This window comes from Ovis canadensis, chromosome 1, assembly GCF_042477335.2.
Source record: "Ovis canadensis isolate MfBH-ARS-UI-01 breed Bighorn chromosome 1, ARS-UI_OviCan_v2, whole genome shotgun sequence".
NCBI classification, from domain to species: Eukaryota; Metazoa; Chordata; class Mammalia; order Artiodactyla; family Bovidae; genus Ovis; species Ovis canadensis.
Genome location: NC_091245.1, coordinates 7,936,456 through 7,956,648, shown reverse-complemented (window position 1 = coordinate 7,956,648; position 20,193 = coordinate 7,936,456). Strand labels below are relative to the sequence as shown.

General features: G+C 53.3%; 1 protein-coding gene across 1 annotated transcript in view; it reads right to left on the bottom strand.

The window, feature by feature from the left end:
- Window positions 1-4,087: 4,087 nt before the first annotated feature.
- Window positions 4,088-20,193, bottom strand: part of MROH2A (maestro heat like repeat family member 2A) — a 58,644-nt gene continuing 42,538 nt past the window's right edge. The window contains exons 27-42 of the mRNA XM_069584837.1: window positions 18,941-19,045; window positions 17,285-17,408; window positions 16,611-16,729; window positions 15,782-15,934; window positions 15,215-15,369; window positions 12,775-12,934; window positions 12,510-12,703; window positions 11,634-11,771; window positions 10,900-11,017; window positions 9,294-9,440; window positions 9,017-9,202; window positions 8,331-8,486; window positions 5,992-6,123; window positions 5,149-5,251; window positions 4,829-4,894; window positions 4,088-4,365 (exon numbers count right to left, since the gene is read on the bottom strand). Coding sequence (XP_069440938.1) covers window positions 4,244-4,365; window positions 4,829-4,894; window positions 5,149-5,251; window positions 5,992-6,123; window positions 8,331-8,486; window positions 9,017-9,202; window positions 9,294-9,440; window positions 10,900-11,017; window positions 11,634-11,771; window positions 12,510-12,703; window positions 12,775-12,934; window positions 15,215-15,369; window positions 15,782-15,934; window positions 16,611-16,729; window positions 17,285-17,408; window positions 18,941-19,045 — 2,178 coding nt within the window. The 3' untranslated portion in view covers window positions 4,088-4,243. The remainder of the gene's footprint in view (window positions 4,366-4,828; window positions 4,895-5,148; window positions 5,252-5,991; window positions 6,124-8,330; window positions 8,487-9,016; window positions 9,203-9,293; window positions 9,441-10,899; window positions 11,018-11,633; window positions 11,772-12,509; window positions 12,704-12,774; window positions 12,935-15,214; window positions 15,370-15,781; window positions 15,935-16,610; window positions 16,730-17,284; window positions 17,409-18,940; window positions 19,046-20,193) is intronic.

Below are 20,193 nucleotides of genomic sequence, written 5' to 3'. Positions count from 1 at the left end.
GAAAGTTACTCGGTCCAGCTCTTTGTGACCCCATGGTCTATACAGTCCATAGAATTCTCCAGGCCAGAATACTGTCTCCCAGAGTTTGCTCAAATTCATATCCATTGAGTCAGTGATGCTATCTAACCATCTCATCCTCTGCCACCGTCTTCTCTTGCCTTCAATCTTTCTCCAGTATCAAGGTCTTTTCCAATGAGTCCACTCTTTGTATCAGGTGGCCAAAGTAACGGAGCTTCGGCTTCAGCATCAGACCTTCCAATATTAGGAGGTAGCAAATTGAATCACCGTTCAACTCACCCATAAAAGTAATTCCAAACAGCTTAATATTTTTAGATGAAAACATAAACAGTTCTGTGATGGTCCCAAAACACCTGCAGCCACTTAACACCTGTGATATGTCATGAGTTTTATTGGAGCTGTTTATAATAGAGTATCACAGTGACTTTTTGGTTGTTATTGTCTTTTTTAACTTGTATACCCTTTAATTTTGTTTACTTTTTGGATACATGTAGCATTTTTTAAAAAAATTAATAAATGCAAATATCCCTTTAAAAATATTTATTATGTATTTATTTGGCTGCACCTGTTCTTAGCTGCAGCATGTGGGGTCTTCAGTCTTCCTTGTGGTATGTAGGATCTAGTTCCCTGACCCCAGCCCCCTGCGTCAGGAGCACAGAGTCTTAGCTGCTGGACCACCAGAGATGTCTCAACATTTAAGTTTTAATTCTTGATTTGATTTTTTCAGTTGTAAAGACATTTTCTCATCTAGATCATCATAAGATACAGACAGTTAAACTTTATTTTTAATTGGCGGATACTTGGTTTACAATACTGTGCTGTTTTCTGCCTTAAATTAACATGAAATCAGCCATAGGAATATGTATGTCCCCTCCCTCTTGAACCTCCCTTCCACCACCTACCCCATCCCACCCCTCTATGTTGTCACAGAATGTTGGATTTGAGCTATGTCACGCAGCACATTTTCACTGGCCACCTATGGTAATGTGTGGGTTTCAATGCTACTCTCTCAGTTCATCCCTCCCACTCCTTCCCCTAAAAAGCCTCTTGATGAAAGTGAAAGAGGAGAGTGAAAAAGTTGGCTTAAAGCTCAACATTCAGAAAACAAAGATCATGGCATCTGGTCCCATCACTTCATTGGAAATAGATGGGGAAACAGTAGAAACAGTGTCAGACTTTATTTTTGGGGGCTCCAAAATCACTGCAGATGGTGACTGCAGCCATGAAATTAAAAGACGCTTACTCCTTGGAAGAAAAGTTATGACCAACCTAGATAGCATATTCAAAAGCAGAGACATTACTTTGCCGACTAAGGTCCGTCTAGTCAAGGCTATGGTTTTTCCAGTGGTCATGTATGGATGTGAGAGTTGGACTGTGATGAAGGCTGAGCGCCGAAGAATTGATGCGTTTGAACTGTGGTGTTGGAGAAGACTCTTGAGAGTCCCTTGGACTGCAAGGATATCCAACCAGTCCATTCTGAAGGAGATCAACCCTGGGATTTCTTTGGAAGGACTGATGCTAAAGCTGAAGCTCCAGTACTTTGTCCACCTCATGCGAAGAGTTGACTCATTGGAAAAGACTCTGATGCTGGGAGGGATTGGGGGCAGGAGGAGAAGGGGATGACAAAGAATGAGATGGCTGGATGGCATCACTGACTCGATGGATGTGAGTCTGAGTGAACTCCGGGAGTTGGTGGTGGACAGGGAGGCCTGGCGTGCTGCAATTCATGGGGTTGCAAAGAGTTGGACATGACTGAGTGACTGAATGGAACTGAACTGATTGTGACCTGTGTGTGGTGATACCTCATTAGTTTTAATTTGCATTTCTCTAATAATGAGCTATATTGAGCATCTTTTCATGTGTTTATTAGTCATTAATGGGTCTTCTTTGGAGAAATGTCTGTTTAGGTCCTCTGCCCACTTTTTGATGAGTTGTTTCCTGGTATTGAGCTGAAGTAGCTGCTTGTATATTTTGGAGATTAATCCTTCATCAGTGCTTTTGTTTGCTATTATTTTCTCCCATTCTGAAGGTTATTTTTTCCTCTTGTTTATCGTTTCCCTCGTTGTGCAAAAGCTTTTTAGTTTACTTAATGGACGGTAACTTTTAAATAAAATATTGCAAATATTCACAATGCAGTGACAAAACCCATGTACCAACATCCAGAGTAAATGATTGTTAATACGTTGCTGTGTGTAATGGTTTTTTAAGTTATTAAAGATTAAGTTGCACACCTTTCCTTCCCATCCCCCTGCCTGAGGTGACGCTCTCCCTGTATGGATGTTTCCTTTCCACCCACAGCTTTACACTGCAACGTCACCTGAGTGTTTTAGCCAGCTTTGCTGCCATAACCAAGTACCAGAGATTGGGTACTTAAACAACAGAACTTTGCTTCTGGAGATGAAGGCTGAGATCCAAGAGCCAGCACAGTTGGGCTCTGCGAGGACCCACTTCCTGACCTGCAGGTAGCTTCCTTCTCATGTCACGTGGAGAGAGGAGGAGCTACCTAGTGTCTTTTATAAAGGGGCCCCACCCTCATGACCTCATTCAAGCCCAGTTACTTCCCAAACCAGCCTCCTACTGGCTTTACAAGCATCCTCTTGTGACACTGTCTTTTTAATTTGCATTATTACTGATTTGGGCATATTCTGTATGCCAATCTACTTACATGAACCAACCTAGTTTTATGTCAATTGCAAGTAACTTCTTCCATCTGTGACTTAACTATACAATATTTTATTGTACAAAAGATAAATTTATTTTTAATCTTTATGTTGACATGTTGTATTTTCATTTTTATTTAAGAAATTTTCTTTTTTTTTTTTTTTTGATTGCACTGCATGGCATAAGGCTCTTGGTTCCCCAACCAGGGACAGAACCTAAGCTCCCTGCAGTGGAAGCATGGAATTTTAATCACTGGACCACCAGTGAAGTCCCAGAAGATATATTGTAACTTACAAAAGTTAATCCTTTATTTTTAACTGGTTTCTCTTATTACTCTTAAAGGACATGCTACCCTAGTCTCAGGATCAAAATGAATATATTGTCTTACATTTTTTCTTTCTGAGTTTAGGTCTATAAACCATCTGGAGATGTTTTGCACAGGCATGAATGGAATTGATCAGAGACCTGACTATGCAATCATACAGCTTCCCCTGGGCCTAGAGTGAAGGGCACATCCTTTCCGGCTGTGTCACTGGGACTTGAGTCTTCCAGCAGCCACCATCTTCATCACTCGGCAGGAAGTAACTCCACTGTCTGTTCCGTGGGCACCACCAAGAGTGTGAGACCAGTCTCCCGGGAAGCCTCCGGTGCAGGTTGGCTTTCTGGACTGCTTTGCAATCCTCCCACCCATGGGCCCAGGGTGGTGACTGCCTTGGGCTGTCACAGTGGGACTGGTTTGGAAATCCCACCTCCATCTGCTCTGGGGACAACCCGAGACTGTCCCGCTGGCAGCGTGAGTATAGGAAGAGTTTCCCTGCCCTCCTCCCCCTGCCTGTTTCTTGGACTTGAAGGTAACTCCTCCCTTTGGCCCTTCATGGGTTCTGCTCCAGGCCTCGTTGGGTCCCTTCCCATCCTGGCCCAGTGGACCCTGATATGAATGAGACAAGGGTGGACGGTGTGGTATCACTTTCTCCCTGAAGCCCCCTGAGTTACATCCTGCGGACGGGCACCAGCACTGCCCCCACTGGTGGCCGCCCTCCCTCACCCTGGGTGCATCATGGGCGCTGGGAGATGTCTCCTTTCCCTTTAAGAGTGGGGCTCCTGGAAGCAGGGCTGGACAGCAGCTGGGCTCCCCTGGGGCCCCAGCACAGAGCCTGGCAGTGGACACACCATCCACTTGGGAGGAACTGAAATGCAGTGAAGACACAAAGGGGACCCCAGATCCTCTGGCCTCACACACACACATGCTCACACACACACACTCAGGGGACACAGGAATCTAATCCCCGCTAGAACTGGAATTTCCCTTCACTTAATTTCCCTTCACCTCATTATCCCAAAGAGGTAAACAATTACTGTCTCAGCTCTGGGGAGTCATCTCCTTGCAGTCAGGAATCTGCTCTCCAAATAGCAAGGGAGGTTTATTTCAAGGGGAGGAAAGAAAGGGGCACTGATTATTTAAGTATAATACTTTTTCTTACAAACAGAATTAAAAGTGGTTCACGGTGGTGCAGTGGGGTTTGGCCCCCAGGAGAAAGGCAGGTACGTTTTGCACTTGGACCACCTAGGAGATTCCTTCAGGTGAAGCCAAAAGCCACTGCTGACTGCAGGTATCCAAGATGTTGAGCGTCTCCAGAGCTGCCCTCCAAACACCAGGATCTGAGTCCAGCTGTAGCTCCTGGAGAGCTGAGAGTGAGTGTACGAGGGGGATGAGGACCCCTGCAGCCAGGTCCTCATCCTCCGCCCACCCTGGGTGGTGCATCCTGATGAGAGCTGACTGCGGGGCGAGGGGCTCACAGGGCTTAGAACTTCATCCCCACCCCAGTGTGAATTAGGAAGACGGCAGGTGCAGTCGTGTCTCCACACGCATCTCCCATTCCTGGGGTCTTCCATCACGTCAGCAGGGACAGGAAGATGACCCCCAGGCCCCAGCTGCTATGGGGAGCAGGCAGAAAGCACAGGGAACCATCAGAGCTGTCTTCCTAGAAAGCCCCCGCAGGTTCATCCACCTCTGTGTGCCCTGGCCACCCCTGCCCCACACCCCAAATACAACCAGGGTCAGCTGACTCTCCCCTTGGGTGGTTTCACTAAACTCCCAAACGAGCAGGGTGGACTCATTTTGACTCACACTTGAATCTCCACTACTTACAATTCCGTAATGCTGGAAAATCCAGCTTTCTCAAGTAATGCGCAGACATCTGCTTCATAATGATTCCTAAAATGACAGTCAGAAATGCCCAACACATGAATATCAGGTCAGCGAGAGATGTGGTTTCTCCTGATGAGAGTTTCTGTTAAGGGTTTAGTTCGGGACGTCTAGTTCAGCATCAGGCAGGTATGGAGCGCCATGGGATACACACGGGGAACTTCTGCCCGAGCCTGACTCCCAACACCTGTCCCCACTCCAGACCTGGGTCTGACCAGATGGTCTTCAAGGTCCCTCCTGCATCAGGAGACCTGCCTGCTCACCTGCCAAGTTACATGCCGCGATTCTGATCCTTGACAAGTTGCTTTTAACATAGGTCATTGTTTCTAGCAAGAAGTTGTAGAGAACGGCAGGCTTTTTCTGAGTCTGCAAAACACAAGTGACACCCAGTGCCATGGAAGAGGAGGTGCAACAGACTGGCTGCTCACAGACGGCGGTCATCTGCTCACAGATGCCCATCCGTCTGATGCTACAGGGTCTGCCCAAAGAGGGCAAGTGCTCATCTCAAAGTCACACAGCAGAGTAGCAGGTAGGCAACCTAAGGACCTTCAGGTTTCTGTTACTCTTCTCCAGCCCAGAGAGACCACACTCGCCCACAACTTGCACTGTCCGATAGGGTAGTCACTGGCCACACATGATCCCTGAGCACCTCAAACGTGGCTTGCTGTTGTTCAGTCGCTCAGTTGTGTCCGACTCCCTGGGACCCCATGGACTGCAGCACGCCAGGCTTCCCTGTCCTTCACTATCTCCCGGAGTTTGCTCAGACTCATGTCCACGGATTCAATAATGCCATCCAACGTGGCTAGTCTGAATTAAGTGTAAAGTGCCTCCTGGATACTGAAGACATTATCCCAAAAAGGTAAACTATTACATTAATAATTGTCTATTGATTGCATGTTGAAATGGCAATGATTTGGAATTACTGGGTTAAATAAAATCTATGATTAAATTTGGTTTCACCTCTTTTCCCTTTTTTTTCAACAGAAATCTTAAAGATGGGTGTGTGGTTGGCATTCCCTTTCTGTCAGACAGAGCTGGTCTCAACACCTCATGTCTAGCAGGATCACAGGATGAAGCCCCGAGCCCCTGGGGCTCAGCTTCCTCACCAGGACGGAGCACAGGGTCATCTGGAAACTGGTCATCTCCTTGGGGGCAGCGGCATCACTGTGGTCCACGGAGCTCTCCAGCGCCTTCCAGCCCCAGAAGTGCACACACTGGAACATGGTGGCCACGCAGGCCTGGAGGACACAGGACAGGACGGCAGGAGAGGCGTCAGGCGGCCCCGGGGGCTGGCACTCCATCAGTAAGCTAGGGGCAGCCCCCAAAGGCCTCAGGGAGCCAAAGAAGGGTGGGCTGATGAGCCCCAGGCGGCTGCCTGGGACCCAAGCCCTCCTGGCCCATGTGACACCTTGGGCACGTTTACTGAGAAGCCCCATGGGTGCAGATGCAGCCCCATGCCCCTTCAGCCATTAGCCAGCACTGGGTGCCCTCAGCAGCCCTGCCGGGACCTACCACCTCCAGGAGCCTGGAGTTTGGGGGCCTGGCTGCAACCCCCCCCCACCACATCCCCTCTCCCCAGATCTCCCTCGCCCCGTCCCCTGCAGTAACCAGGCCACTGGTCTCTGGCCTCTGCTGGGGTTGGGCCACAGGAAGGTACTGGAATGGAGGGCAGGGAAGGAGCTTGGGGTGTCTGCTCCCCCAGGAGAAGGAGGGGCAATAGCACCCATGGGGCCCCTGTGCCATGCTGGCCTCTCCTCTTTGTGGCTCCTTCATTAAGGCCTCTCATCCCCTTTTGGGGTAGGTGGTCACTTTCTTCCCTGAAGCCCTGCCTCCAGGTCAGTTGCTGTTAATACACGAAAGGACTGTGAACTTTTGATAGAAGGCAGTGAGGATAATGAAAGTGTTAATTGCTTCAGTCGTGTCCGACTCTTTGAGACCCCATGGACTGTAGCCCGCCAGGCTCCTCTGTCCATGGAATGCTCCAGGCAAGAATTCTAGAGAGGGTAGCCATTCCCTTCTCCAGGGGATCTTCTCAATCCAGGGATTGTCATGAGTCTCCTGCATTGAAGGCAGGTTCTTTACTGTCTGAGCCACGTGGGAAGCCTTTGACTGTGTGGATCACAACAAACTGTGGAAAATTCTTAAAGAGATGGGAATACCAGACCATCTTACCTGTCTCCTGAGAAACCTGTATGCAGATTAAGAAGCAACAGAACCAGATATGGAACTACAGACTGGTTCAAAATTGGGAAAGGAGTGCGTCAAGGCTGTTTATTGTCACCCTGTTAAATTACTTACATGCAGAGTACATCATGTGGAATGCTGGGATGGATGAATCACAAACTGGAATCAAGATTGCTAGGAGGAATATCAACAACCTCAGATATGCAGATGATATCACTTTATTGGCAGAAAGTGAAGAGGAACTAAAGAGCCACTCAATGAGGGTGAAAGAGAAGAGTGAAAACTCTGTCTTAAAACTTAGCATTCAAAAAACTAAGATCATGGCATCTGTTCCCATCACTTCATGGCAAATAGATGTGGGAAAAGTAGAAATAGTGCCCGGTTTTATTTTCTTGAGTTCCAAAATCACTACAGACGATGACTGCAGCCATGAAATTAAAAGATGCCTACTCCTTGGAAGAAAAGCTATGACAAACCTAAACAGCATATTAAAAAGCAGAGACAAATTGCTTTGCCAACAAAGGTCTGTATAATCAAAACTATGGTTTTTCCAGCAGTCTTGTATGAACGGGAAAGTTGGACCATAAAGAAGGCTGAGTGAAGAAGAATTGATGCTTTCAAAGTGTGGTTCTGGGGAAGACCCTTGAAAGTCCCTTGGACTGCACAGAGATCAAAGCAGTCAATCCTAAAGGAGGAAATCAACCCTGAATATTCACTGGATAGACTGATGCTGAAGCTGAAGCTCCAATATTTTGGCCACCTGATGTGAAGACTGACTCATTGGAAAAGACTCTGATGCCAGGAAAGACTGAGGACAGGAGGAGAAGGGGGTGACAGAGGATGAGATGGTTGAATGGCAGCATCAACTCAGTGGATGTGAGTCTGAGCAAACTCCGGGAGACAGTGAAGGCTAGGAACGCCTGGCATGCTGCAGTCTATGTGGTCACAGGATGGGACACCACATAGTGACTGAAAGACAGCAGAAAGGGTGGCTGGTGAAGGCATCTGGAGAAGAAGGAAAGTACGCCATGTTTCCCCTCACAGAGCTGAGACTCCTCAATCAGCCAGTTTGTGGGTTGTCTTGACTGGTCCCTTTCTCAGCCTGGTGGGAGGAACCAGCAGATGGTGGACTCTGGAGTCCTGGGAAGACTGAGCAAGGTGCGGGACACCTCAGCTAGCCAGGGCGGCAGCCCCGAAGCACATGCTCCTTGTGGGGACAGCAGGGCCTGGGTATTGCGCACAGAGCCCAGGTGTGTCTCACCTGGGCCGCATCAGAGCAGGGGTCCTGGCAATGTAGCATGAGGGGGACCCAGGCTTTCTTTACTTCCTGCTTGAAGAAATGCTTCTTGGAAATCCTGACCACCTGTGCCAGCTTCCCGAAGAGGATGAAGGCTTTTAAACGGAGCAGCTCACTCTCCTGCAGCCAGAACACACAAGCTATTTCTGAAACGTAGGAAGCAAGAAGCCCAACAAAACCCCAGCTGTTTGCCGTGGACCTTCTTAAATGCCTTGGTGCCTGCAGAGCCTTCTGGATCATTCCATCATGATGGAGTGTCTCCTGCAGGGCTCTGAGGACTGGGCAGTATTCTGGTGTTTGTGATCTTTTCTTGCCTAGACAGGGGCTGCGCTGGATCTGATCACCTACCACCCCAACCTAGCAGAGTCCCCACACCACACCTCACAGGTATCCAAAGAGCATTTTTGGCTGCGAGGAATTAAAGTCAGGGGAGGAGGGTCCCATGGGCCCTAGAACAAGATTTTTTTTTTTAAACCGGCTCCCGTGATCAGCCAATTGATACATCAGCACTCAAGTGCGAACTGCAGCCCTTTTCATTCCAGGGCACCTCTCTCCTTTAGGGGGTGAGCAGTGGCCACCTTCTACCAAACAGCCATTTGTGGGGACCCCTACGAGGGCCAGGGCTGAGTAAGGCGCCAGTGTGGACTCACGTTGTCAAAGAAGGTTCTGCACTGCTCGGAGATGGCGTTGAAGGCGGACCCCAGGTCCCCTTCCCGCAGCTCAGCCAAGACCTTGGCCAGGACCTCCAGGCCCTCAGAGGTCACGCTGGTGCTCACGCCCGGCACCCGCAGGGAACACAGGCACTTCTCCAGTAAGAGCTTCCGGTACTGCCTCACCTGGGGCACAGGGATGTCAGCCCCCGCCTGGCTGCCCGGGACAGGCCAGCATGGGCCCCCACCCCCCACCCCTGCCTTGGCCCCCGCGGACCTTCCTTGGGGCGCCGAGGGCCATGTTGCCGAGGGCGCGCAGGGAGAGCACCCGCAGGACCTCATCCTCCTGCTCTGCGCCCTTCTCCAGCATCAGCACTGCCCTCTTCAGCAGCTTCTCCTGGTGCAGGATCGGGTCACTCATGAACTGGAAAGGAGAACTGTTCACAGTAACCCCCGAGAGAGGCTCTTGTTCCTCAGCCTCAAAACGGGACAGGTGATGCGACTCGATGCCCAGAGTGGCGTCCCTGGGAACAGGAGAGGATTCGGAGCTCCACCTCCCAGGATCGCCTCTGGGCTCCTCCGCCGCCAGCTGTGGGACCCTGGCAAGTCCCTGGACCCCTCGGAACCTCAGCTTCCTCACCTGTAAAAAGGGCAACAGCAGTACCTGCCTCATGGGGTCGCTGTGAGGCTCCGATGCTGAAATACGTGGGGAAATTCTAGCTGAGTGTTATCTAAAGGAACACACCTGTTCGTCATTTGTTCCTTCCCTTAACGTGATGGGAGCGGCCATGGTGTGCAAGAGCCACGCCCACTGAGTCAGAGCAGAAATGCCCAAAATGCATGGATTCCACTCCCCTGGGCCTCCGAGGGTCACTTCTAGGCTCGCACCCAAAACGCTGGGCCCTCGGGACTACGCGGAGGCCTGTGGCATGCCTGGGTGCATGCGTGTTTTATAAACCTTGGTGGTGGTGGGTTAGTCGCAAAGTCGTGTCTGACTCTTGCAACCCCATGGACTGTAGCCTGCCAGGCTCCTCTGTCCACGGGATTCTCCAGGCAAGAATAGTGGAGTGGGTTGCCATGCCCTCCTGCAGGGTATCTACCTGACCCAGGGATCGAACCTGGGTCTCCTGTAGTGCAGGTGGATTCTTTACCGACATAAACCTTAGAAAGTGAAGTCGCTCAGTCGTGTCCGACTCTTTGTGACCCCATGGATTGTAGCCTACCAGGCTCCTCCATCCATGGGATTTTCCAGGCAAGAATACTGGGGTGGGTTACCATTTCCGTCTCCAGGAGATCTTCCTGACCCAGAAGAAAACTAAATACCCAATGGGTGGCCCTGGAATGGAAAACTGATTCTTCAACCTTCTACAGAACAAGTCTGCCAGCCCCACCGTAGGGCGATGGTTGGTTCTGATGACACTCTGGGTGTCAGACAGCCATCAAGAGTTCCCCCCAAAAGTTTCCTGGACAATTCCCTCAGGGCCCCATAAGGAAGGGTAGCTGGGCATCAGTGGCTCTGACCCCCTTTTGGGCCTTCCTGCCTGGCTCAGCCTGGCCCGCCTCTCAGAGCCCTCTGCCTGGCCTTCCCAGGAAAGCCCTCCTCTGGCCCCGTGATGCTGGTGCTCACCATATTACACAGCCCTTGGCGGCTGTACTATCCCCTTTCCCCTCGGTGCCCGCCCTGAATCATGCGCTTGAGGAATGAATGAATGGAGGAGGGCATGAGGGACATCCACCTGTCCCTCCAACCCCGGAATCAGAGCCTGCATGCCTGCCCTGAGATGAGCCCCCAGGACAGCCCGGGGGGTCGCCCAGCACCCACCCCACATCCCTGCCCGCCCCGCCCACTGCCCACCCCCGCCCAGCCCCCACCATGGCCTCACTTCCACGCAGACCGCCGTGCTGCTGATGCGGCAGCTCAGAGCTTCCGAGGCCATGCCCCTGAGCGCCAGCTCCGACAGCCTCTGCCGGTAGTAGCCCTGTGGGCTCTGCACACACAGCCTGCAGGGATGGCACCACCGAAGGGGCTTCTCAGCTCCTGTCCGGCACAGCTGCTCTGCAGCAGGGTGCCTGGGGTGGGACTCCCAGGTCAGGGGGGTCACTGAAGTATGGACCCTCCACCTCCTCTTTATAAAAACTGAAAGTGCAAGTCGTGTCCAACTCTGTGACACCATGGACGGTAGTCTGCCCGGCTTCTTTGTCCAAGGAACTCTCCAGGCAAGAAGACTGGGGTGGGGAGCCGCTCCCTTCTCCAGGGGAATCTTCCCAACCCAGGGATCGAACCCAGGTTGCCTTTTTATAAAAAGGGGACCAGATTGAGCGTCTAGACCCAGGAAGGAACTCCCGGTCCTGCCGTCCTGGCCTGGCTCAGAAGCCCTTTGTGACCCTGGGCACACCCCACCCACCTGGGACCTCGCTTTCTTGCCTTGGAGCAGGAAGGGCTGGAAGAAAAGATTTCCTTTGCCCTGCACCCTCCTGCCACTCAGAGTCTGGGATGCGGGTCAACATGGCAATCTGCTACCCCCCCGCCCCCAAACACACCTGGGAGCGAGGCATTTAGCCACCAGGCCCAGACCTTCCAGCCAGACGATGGAGCCCTGGGGAGCCGGGCACCCACCTGGCCAGCTGGCTGACTCCCTGCAGGAACGTCGAGCTGCTCTCCAGAAGCGTCCACACGCCCTCCTCCTCCAGGGTGCAAAGCAGAGACTCACTGTTGAGTCTCCTGAACAAGAGCTGCATGGATCTGATCGTGACCCTGGAAGAAGGTGGGGCCGCGTGAGGCTGAGGCTGCCCTACTGGGAGCACCTGCCCTGCCTTTGATAAGCTCTTGGGTAAACTTCGCACCCAGGCCTGTGAAGGGGTGCCCAACACAGGCGGGGAGACTTGCTCAGGGCCCAAGAGCAGCCGTGGGAGACGGTGGGTCTGCAAACTCTGAAAACCACACAGGGCTGGACCCACACGAGGGAGAGTCGTAAGCTGAGCTTCCAGAAATTTCTCCTCCCCACCAGGAAGGGAAAACGAGGGCCTCTCAGTGGAGGCAACACTTGTAGTCCAGTGACTTCTTTTTTTTTGTTTTTTTAAGAACATTTATTTATTTGGCTCTACAGGGTCTTATAGTAGAGAATCTGCCTGCAATGTGGGAGACCTGGGTTCAATCCCTGGGTCAGGAACATTCCCTGGAGAAGGGAATGGCTACCTACTTCAGTATTCTTGCCTGGAGAAGCCCATGGATGGAGGCATCTGGTGGGCTACATTCAGTCCGTGGGGTTGCAAAGAGTTGGTCACTACTGAGCAATGAACACTTTCACTTTCAGAGGGTCTTAGTTTCAGCACATGGGATCTAGTTCCCTGACCAAGGATTGAACCTGGGCCCTCTACACTAGGACCTTGTAGTTTTAGACACTGGACCACCAGGCAAGTCCCCAGTCGAGTGACTGCATCCAGCCCAGGCCCACAGCCTCACCACACCATGCCTTTCCATCCTCGAGCACACCTCTGCAGGTTGACCTCCTCAGGGAGAGTCCCCGTGTGGATGAGTCTCCATGTCTTTAGGACGGGTGACACGGCCTCTGGGCTCTGGCTGCCGCCCAGCTGCAGGAGGAGCGTGTAGACAAGGTCCAGGAAGAGCTCCAGGAGCCTGTTGTCCCAGTCCATCCTCTCAATGAGCAGGTGGATGGTGCACAGGGTCTGCAGAAAGGAGAGCCAGAGGTGGCAGGGGTCCCACTGAGCCCCCAAGGCGGGCCTTCCCCCTGCCTCACCATCAGAGGGTCCACCGCGGCCAGGCGCCAGATGTCGGCCTTGGAGGCGGCGTTGGCCCTGGGCATGAATCTCGCCTGCAGCCGGCCCATCAGTGCGTGGAGCATCGTCCGGGCAAAGGGCACGTTCTCGGCCACAGCCAGCCACACCTCTGTCAGGTGGCTAGCCAGAGACAGGGGACAAGTACTGTGGGTTTGGGGTCACGTGCCCTGGCAGGTCAGAGCCCCCCGAGACCCTCGGGTGGCCCCTGGAGTAGGGGCTGGACCCTGGAGGCGGGATCTCAGGGAGGTGGGCGAGGCACCAAGGCTGCACAGCCAGAGGCCGAGTTCCGCCCCGCACCTCTGCCTATGGTCCTCCTGGGAAGCCACGGCGCTCTCTCTCTCTCTCTCTCTCTCTCTCTCTCTCTCTCTCTCTCTCTCTCTCTCTCTCTCTCTCTCTCGGAAGGCCCAGCTCTGCTGCTAGGGGACCTGGAATCTCCACCGGGCCGACTGTGTGATGACCTCATGGACACGTCGGGTCATAGCCTCCCAGTGCTTGTTGTGTCAGGCCGGCACAAGGCAGCTTGCTGATACCTATCACTTCCTCCTCCCAACATGTCTATGTGGAAGGAGCCTTCGTCTCCATTTCCACAGAAGAGGAAATGCTGCCCGAGGAGGTCAGGGAAGCTGCCAGACTACAGCTTGGAGCAGCCTTCCTGACCCCAAGTCCAAACCTGCAGCCCTGCTGAGAAGGGGAGGGACAGTGACTTACCGAGCCTCCACACACACAGGTACAGGCATGTGGGGCCTGGTTGGCGCTAAAGGGCTAAAGCCATGAATCCAACAGGATCAGCCTGCCTATTCAAATCCACAAAACCAAACACGTAAGTGCAGATAAGTGAGTTTTGTCGAGGATGGGAAAAATGTGGCAGGGGCCCAATGGCAGGAACTGAATAGAAGGGTGGGCACAGCATGCTCATTAAAATCAACTCAGAAAGAAGCCACAGGAGTGCAAGGAAACCAGGACGTGGGGACCTCAGCCCTGTAACTCAAGAAACAGCCGCATGAGTTCGAAGGCGGCCCTGGGCTCCAGGAAACAACGCAGACTGGCTGACACCTTGACGAGTCTGAGACCCTGAGCCAAAGCCCTGGCTTGGCCACGCCCAAGCTCCTGACCACACAAACCAGATGATAACCGGTTGCTGTTCCAAGCTCCTGAGCTGGAAGCAATTTGTTATGCAGGAATAGCTAACTAATACAGCGAAAGCCAGCCTGCCAGAGGCCCCAGCCCAGCACTGCTCTGAGAGGGGCTGCTGTTGCTACTGCTGCTAAGTCACTTCAGTCATGTCCAACTCTGTGTGACCCTACAGATGGCAGCCCACTAGGCTCCGCTGTCCCTGAGATTCTCTAGGCAAAAACATTGGAGTGGGTTGCCATTTCCTTCTCCAATGCATGAAAGTGAAAAGTGAAAGTGAAGTCACACATTCGTGTCCGACTCTTTGTGACCCCATGGACTACAGTCTACCAGGTTCCTCCGTCCATGGGATTTTCCAGGAAGAGTACTAGAGTGGGTTGCCATTGCCTTCTCTGCTGAGAGGGGCTAACCCTTGTTAAAGCATGCCACCTGCACGGCACAGACCTCCTACCTGGACCCAGGGAAGGGCTGCTCTTTGGAGGAGCAGCTCACGTGGGGCCAGGCCTGCATCTCACATGCTTGACATCTGTGCTTGAAACTCTCCTTTTGTCTGCTCCCAGCATCTGACACGTCTCTCTCCACTAAGCCTCAAGGCTGCCCTTTGCTCCTCGGTCTCTGCTGCTCTGGGGACGCCTGCCCCCTCTTTCTGGGCCCTCCCCAGTATATACCAGTTTGATCCCAGCACACTCACTCCTCAAACTGGTGAGCTCCTACCAGCTGCCTGTGCGATGCCGTGACACAGACAAGGGGGCTGGGCATAGTTCAAGATAACACGAAGAGGAAGGCTTGCCCTGCTTCCCTGTGAGGCCACCTGAGAGCCTGGGGGATCTGTCATTTCACCCCTCAGGCACCTGGGTCACTTCCCTCTCGGGGCCCTGTTTGGAAAGGGGGAAGGGAGCTTCTCCAGAGGCCTGCTCAGGCCCTGGGGACCACGTCCTGTGGTCTGTCCCTCCTGGAGCTCTGTACTCAGCAGGGAGGAGAGGGCTGTCAAGAGGAGAGCCCAGAGCGGGCGGCCAGGACCCGTGAGACGTGGGATCCGGACTCCAGCTTGATAGGAGGGAGCCGGAGCGTCAAGGCTCCAGGTCCGAGGTTCCCAGAGGCTGTACCAGCCGCAGAGATGCAAGTGGGAGGATCTGACCACTCCCTTCCCCCGCCACAGGTCAGACGAGGCACCGCTCAAGGCCCCAGGCTCCTGGGACGTGTCCATGGTGGCGGGTAGGGCCGGTCTCGGGGGCACGGGAGGCAGAGGCCCCGCACCTGGGAACCCACCTCTCCATGGGCAGGGGCTGCCGCAGGAGCGCCGTGAGGACGGTCTCCTGGTGGTAGTGGGCCAGCAGGAGGATGCCCTCGATCAGGAGGCGCCGCACCTCCTGGTGGTCCACCATGGGCAGGTGCACCAGGATGGCGCCCAGGATCTCGGCCACCTGGGGGTTCGGGGCAGGGCATCACCGGGCAGCCCGGCCCTCGAGGGGCTCCTGCCCTCCCCCCGCCACACACCCCTCCTCCTGCCCAAGTGGACGCTGGGCGGGCACAGCTCGGCCCCTTCCAGAGCATCCTCTGGTCTCTTCGGAGATTTTATCACATTTTCATGTGGGAGGTGCCGCGCTTCAGGAGGGCCAGCCTCGGGTCTCCAGCCCAGCGTCCACTCACCGACCAAGCCTCCTTCAACAGGTTCTTTCCCCTTCCAGAACCCGACTTCCTCCCCTTTTTATAATCATGGACTCGGGGATGGTGAGGAGCCCTTAGCAAGCGAGGCTGGGCCCCTCTGCCTGGCCCTCTAGGCTGGATCCACCAGGCAGCCCCAGGCCCCCGGCGGGCCGGGCCGCAGGCTGTCACCTTGTCCTCTAGCTCCTTGACCCGCATCTGGAGGAAGGTGCATATCCAGGTGACAGAGGCCTTGTCGTGCTGGAGGTCCATGGCCCCGAAGTTCTCGCAGAGCTTCTGGACCAGCGAGACCACCTCGTCGCAATTGAATTGCAAGCAAGCCACCTACAGCCAGAGCAGGCTGTTCCTGGGTCCGACACCAAGCCCAATGGCTCCCCTGCCTGCCCTGCTCTGCTCAGTGTCGCAGCCCAGCCCAGCCCCCATCCTGAGCCTCCTCGCCCCTCCTCGCCCAGCCTCTGGCCCTGTCAATCACGGGCCAGCTTGGAGACCACTCAGTGTAAAAGCCTGGAGGATGCTTGCCAACCCCTCCCTCATCCCATCGCCTTCCCACACCCCTCTGAACCCCGCACAGGGAGCTTCTCCCCAGACCCTCCCAGTCCTGCCTCTACAGCCCTGCAGCTTTCCCTGGGAGTGTCCTCTGGCCCCTGAAGCAGAAGAGGCCTCGCCCTCTGCAGCCCCGAGGGTCTGGGCAGCCCTGGACACTTGCAGTCACCGGCTGCCATCAGCCTGCCCGTGGGCTGACACCTGTGTGCAGGGCCACTTGTTCAGTTCTTTCCGGGACCCCCGCAGTGTAGCATATGATACAGACAAAGAGAAGACAGCTGGGGTCTGTGATGCACCTACTGTGTGCCAGGCACCAGAGTGGGGACTGTACATATCACAGGTCACTTAAATACACATAACTTGAGTTGGACCAAGGTCTATGGAAGACCCAGGGAAGACCACCAGGAAGACCGCCCGCAGAGATGGCCCAGGCACCCGGAGCCTTCCCGCTCATCACCTTGGAGATTCTGGAGGATACGCTGAAAATCTTCTCCATGTCTGAGCCCTGCAGGTCCTCCTTACATTTCTCAAGCTCCAGCTCTTTGGAGGCGCCCCAGGAAGAGCAGGTCTGGCTTGCTGTTGGGATACAGTGTCAGGAACGATGGTCCACATCATGGTGGCCCCCTTTCCCACCCCCACCCGTCTCTCCCACCTCCCTGCCCCTTGGGTTGCCTTGGTTCCCTGGGCCTGGATGCTCTCCAACATCTACATTCCCACCTCTCTTGCTTGGCCCCTGGAACCATCTCTGTGCACAGCTCAGATGGGTATTCTGTCAGCTGCTGGGCCAGAGGCAACCCACCCTAAAGGTCCCCCAACTGCCTTCCCCTCTGAGCTTGTTTCTGGTCAGTTCCGCCACATCCTTAGTATCTGTGAGGCAACCCTGTCCAGTGGGGCCCCTCATGTGCCCTCAGCTAGTCGTGCTGACACAATAAGCCTCTCCTTCTAGAAGTTTCCGTGACCTCTCAGTGAACTCTGCAACCCCCGCCCCCTCTGGTCACCCTTGTTTGCCTACAGAGAGATCACAATCCCCGCTGACCCCCAGGACAGCCCCACAGCCAACTCCCTGATATTGGGCCTCCCTCTCCACCTGGAGAGCCCCAGTTCTGCCCACCCGCACCACCCCTCCCATACCGTGAAGATCCAGCAGGCTGGCCAGGACATCCATGGAGGCCAGGCGGGTTTTTCTGTGTGAGTCACAGGTGCCTGGTGCAATGAGTCCCACCAGGCTGCCAAACTGCCCCAGCTTCAGCGGGATCTGAGGGACGGGAGACCTCAGAGTTCACACCCTCTGTCCAGCCGAGCTCACCTGGTGATGCCAGAGGGCAGTGCAACCAGGGGCCAAAGAGAGTGAACCCTGCTCTGAAAGCACCTCTGTTTGGGAAGGGAGAGGATGCCACCATCTGCCTGAGCCCAAGCTTCCGTCCCCAGCCACCCCCACCTTGGGCCCGGGAGGCTGAGCAGCTAGGATGTCACCCTGTGACCCTGGCCCAGGTGCTAGGTCTAGGTGCCTGCATTGTTTCTATAACTGAGCCCTGCCTTCAAATCTGGGCTTCCCCACTCCCTAGCTGTGACCTGGGGAGGCACTTAGGCCCTCTTGTTCCTGTCTGCTACTCAGAGATGACAACTGTTGAGTCCTGCTCCAAAGCCACAAGTGCAAGCCTCGTACCAAGGCCGCAGAAGCAGAGCTCAGAACCAAGGTCACCTCTGAAACTGACTGAGCCCCTTTGCAATCACTGCCAAAGTTCCCATGACCACCATGAGCAGGCTTCCTGACCCCAAATTAGGCAAAGATGCCCACCCTGGTAGTCATTCTATAGCCCCCTAATGCCAACCTTCCCGCAGGAATTTTCTTTGTCTTGAGGCTATAAAAATTGACTGCTAACCCAGGACAACTGTTGAGTCTTCCCGGTCTGTCAGGACGTCAGCCCACTGCACTTGCAAGGCCCACCTTATCTCTGCTTTTCATTCTTAATAAACGCATTCCCTTCTGAAATGCTGCGTGTCTGGAAAGTCTTTTCTAACCACGCTTGCACTGCCTCAACAGTAATGGTGTCCCTTCTTCCAGGGAGTGTTGTGAGACTCACGCCGGAGAGTCCCGGAAGCACTCTGTGCAGCACCTGGTTACTTAGCTCTAGTCTTGGCCATGGGTTCGCTTGGCTGGGCTTGGGTCCCACCTGGACGGTGCTCCAGGACTGGGGTCCTGCCCCACCTTGTCCTCACCGTGCACCGGTCCCAAGACCCCACTGTCATCCTCCCAAGGCCATTACTGAAGACCAGACAGTGGAAGAGTAGGAGGCCAACAAAGGAAGGAAGAGAGGTCTTGTGGAGCCGTGTCAGAGGCTCCATCACCAAAAACCCTCATTGCTTTTCTAGATTTTGCGATGCCGATGGTATTTGTTAAGCTTTGTAAAATTTGTCATTTTGTAGTGATTCATTTTCTCATTCTAAGTAAATACTTTCCTAATCAATGTGGTATTCATAATCGTGTGCCTCGTTCTCTTAAAGAGGGCCCTCACTCTGTGTGAACCTCAGGCCCCTCAAAACCCGGACCCACACCACGCCCTGCCCATCCTCTCTCAACACCCCAGAGGCCCAGGGCCAGCTCCCTCTGGGTCTCCTTTGACATTCCCCAGTGACTCAGCCTCTTCCCAAGGGTCTCTCCAGGGGCAGAACTGGATTACAGAGGTGTTTCCTCTCCTGGGATAGAGACTGGCATTTCCCCGTGGGTGTCAGCGGGGCAGGCTGGGTGGGGTGGGGTGGGAGGAGAGGTGGGTCGCCGGGACTCACGCAGACGCCGACGCTTTGGACATAGATTTTCATGAGATGGAGATAGAGGTTCACCGCTTTCTCCCGCTCCCATTCTTTCTCCGACAAGATCCACTTCTCCAGGAGCTGTGGGGAGAGCCCAGAACACAGAGGAGACTTCAAAATCCCGAGGCCAGCCTTTCCTAGCCAGCTGCTGCTCTCCTCCTCTCTCCCACTCAGAGCCTGATTTTCAAAGTTCTGGGAGGTTCCCAGGTCCCCCCTGCCCACTCCCGAACACTAGGGAGGTGAAGGCCATGAGCAAGCAGAGAACAAGGCCAACATCCTCACCAAGCTGGTGCTTGGCTGATGAGTTTGGCTTTGTTGCAAGTGTTGGCCTGTAGGTGAAAATGCCACTAGCACCTGCGTGCTCCTGCACCTAATTACACAGCTTAGCAAAACAGGGGGCAAAAACTGATAGAACTGAAAGGAGAAACGGGCAAATCCACAGTGACAGAGATTTCAGTACCTCTATCTCTATAACTGATGACAGAGAAGACAAAATCAGGACGGATATAGAAAACTTGGACAACACTTCCAACAGTACCTGGCTTAAGTGATATTTAGGAACATATCATTCAGGGCAGCAGAATACTTTCCAAGCACACACAGAACGTTCACCAAGATAGACCACACATGGGCAACAAATTAAGTCTTGATGGATTTAAAAGGCTTTGAGTTGTACAAAGTATGTCCTCAGACTACAATGGAGTTAAACTAGAATCAAAACCAAAAAGGTCTCTGGAAAACTCTCAAATATTTGGAAATTTCTTGATGACCCATGGGTCAAAGGAGAAGTCAAAAGAGAAACGAAATTGCATCTTGGAACTAAAATTAGAACACAACATATTGATATTTGTGGTGTATAGCCTCAAAGAACAAAGTCAGTGGACTTACACTATCTGGTCCTGATTTCAAGACTTACTATAATGTTGACAGGATTATGATGAAGGCAGGATGACACTGGTGTAAAGAAGGATAAAAACATCAGTAGAGCAGAACAGGCATCTAGAAATAGACCCACACATACGTGGCCAATTGATTTCTGATAAAGATGCAAAGGTAATTCAGTGGAGAAAAGATAGTCTTTCCATCAAATGGTGCTGAAACAATTGGTTATCCATGTGCAAAAAATTAAAATAAATTAAACTTTGATCCATATTTGAAAACTGAGCTCAAAATACATCATAGACTTCCATGTAAAACCTGAAAACTGTCAAGTTCTAGAAGTAAATCTA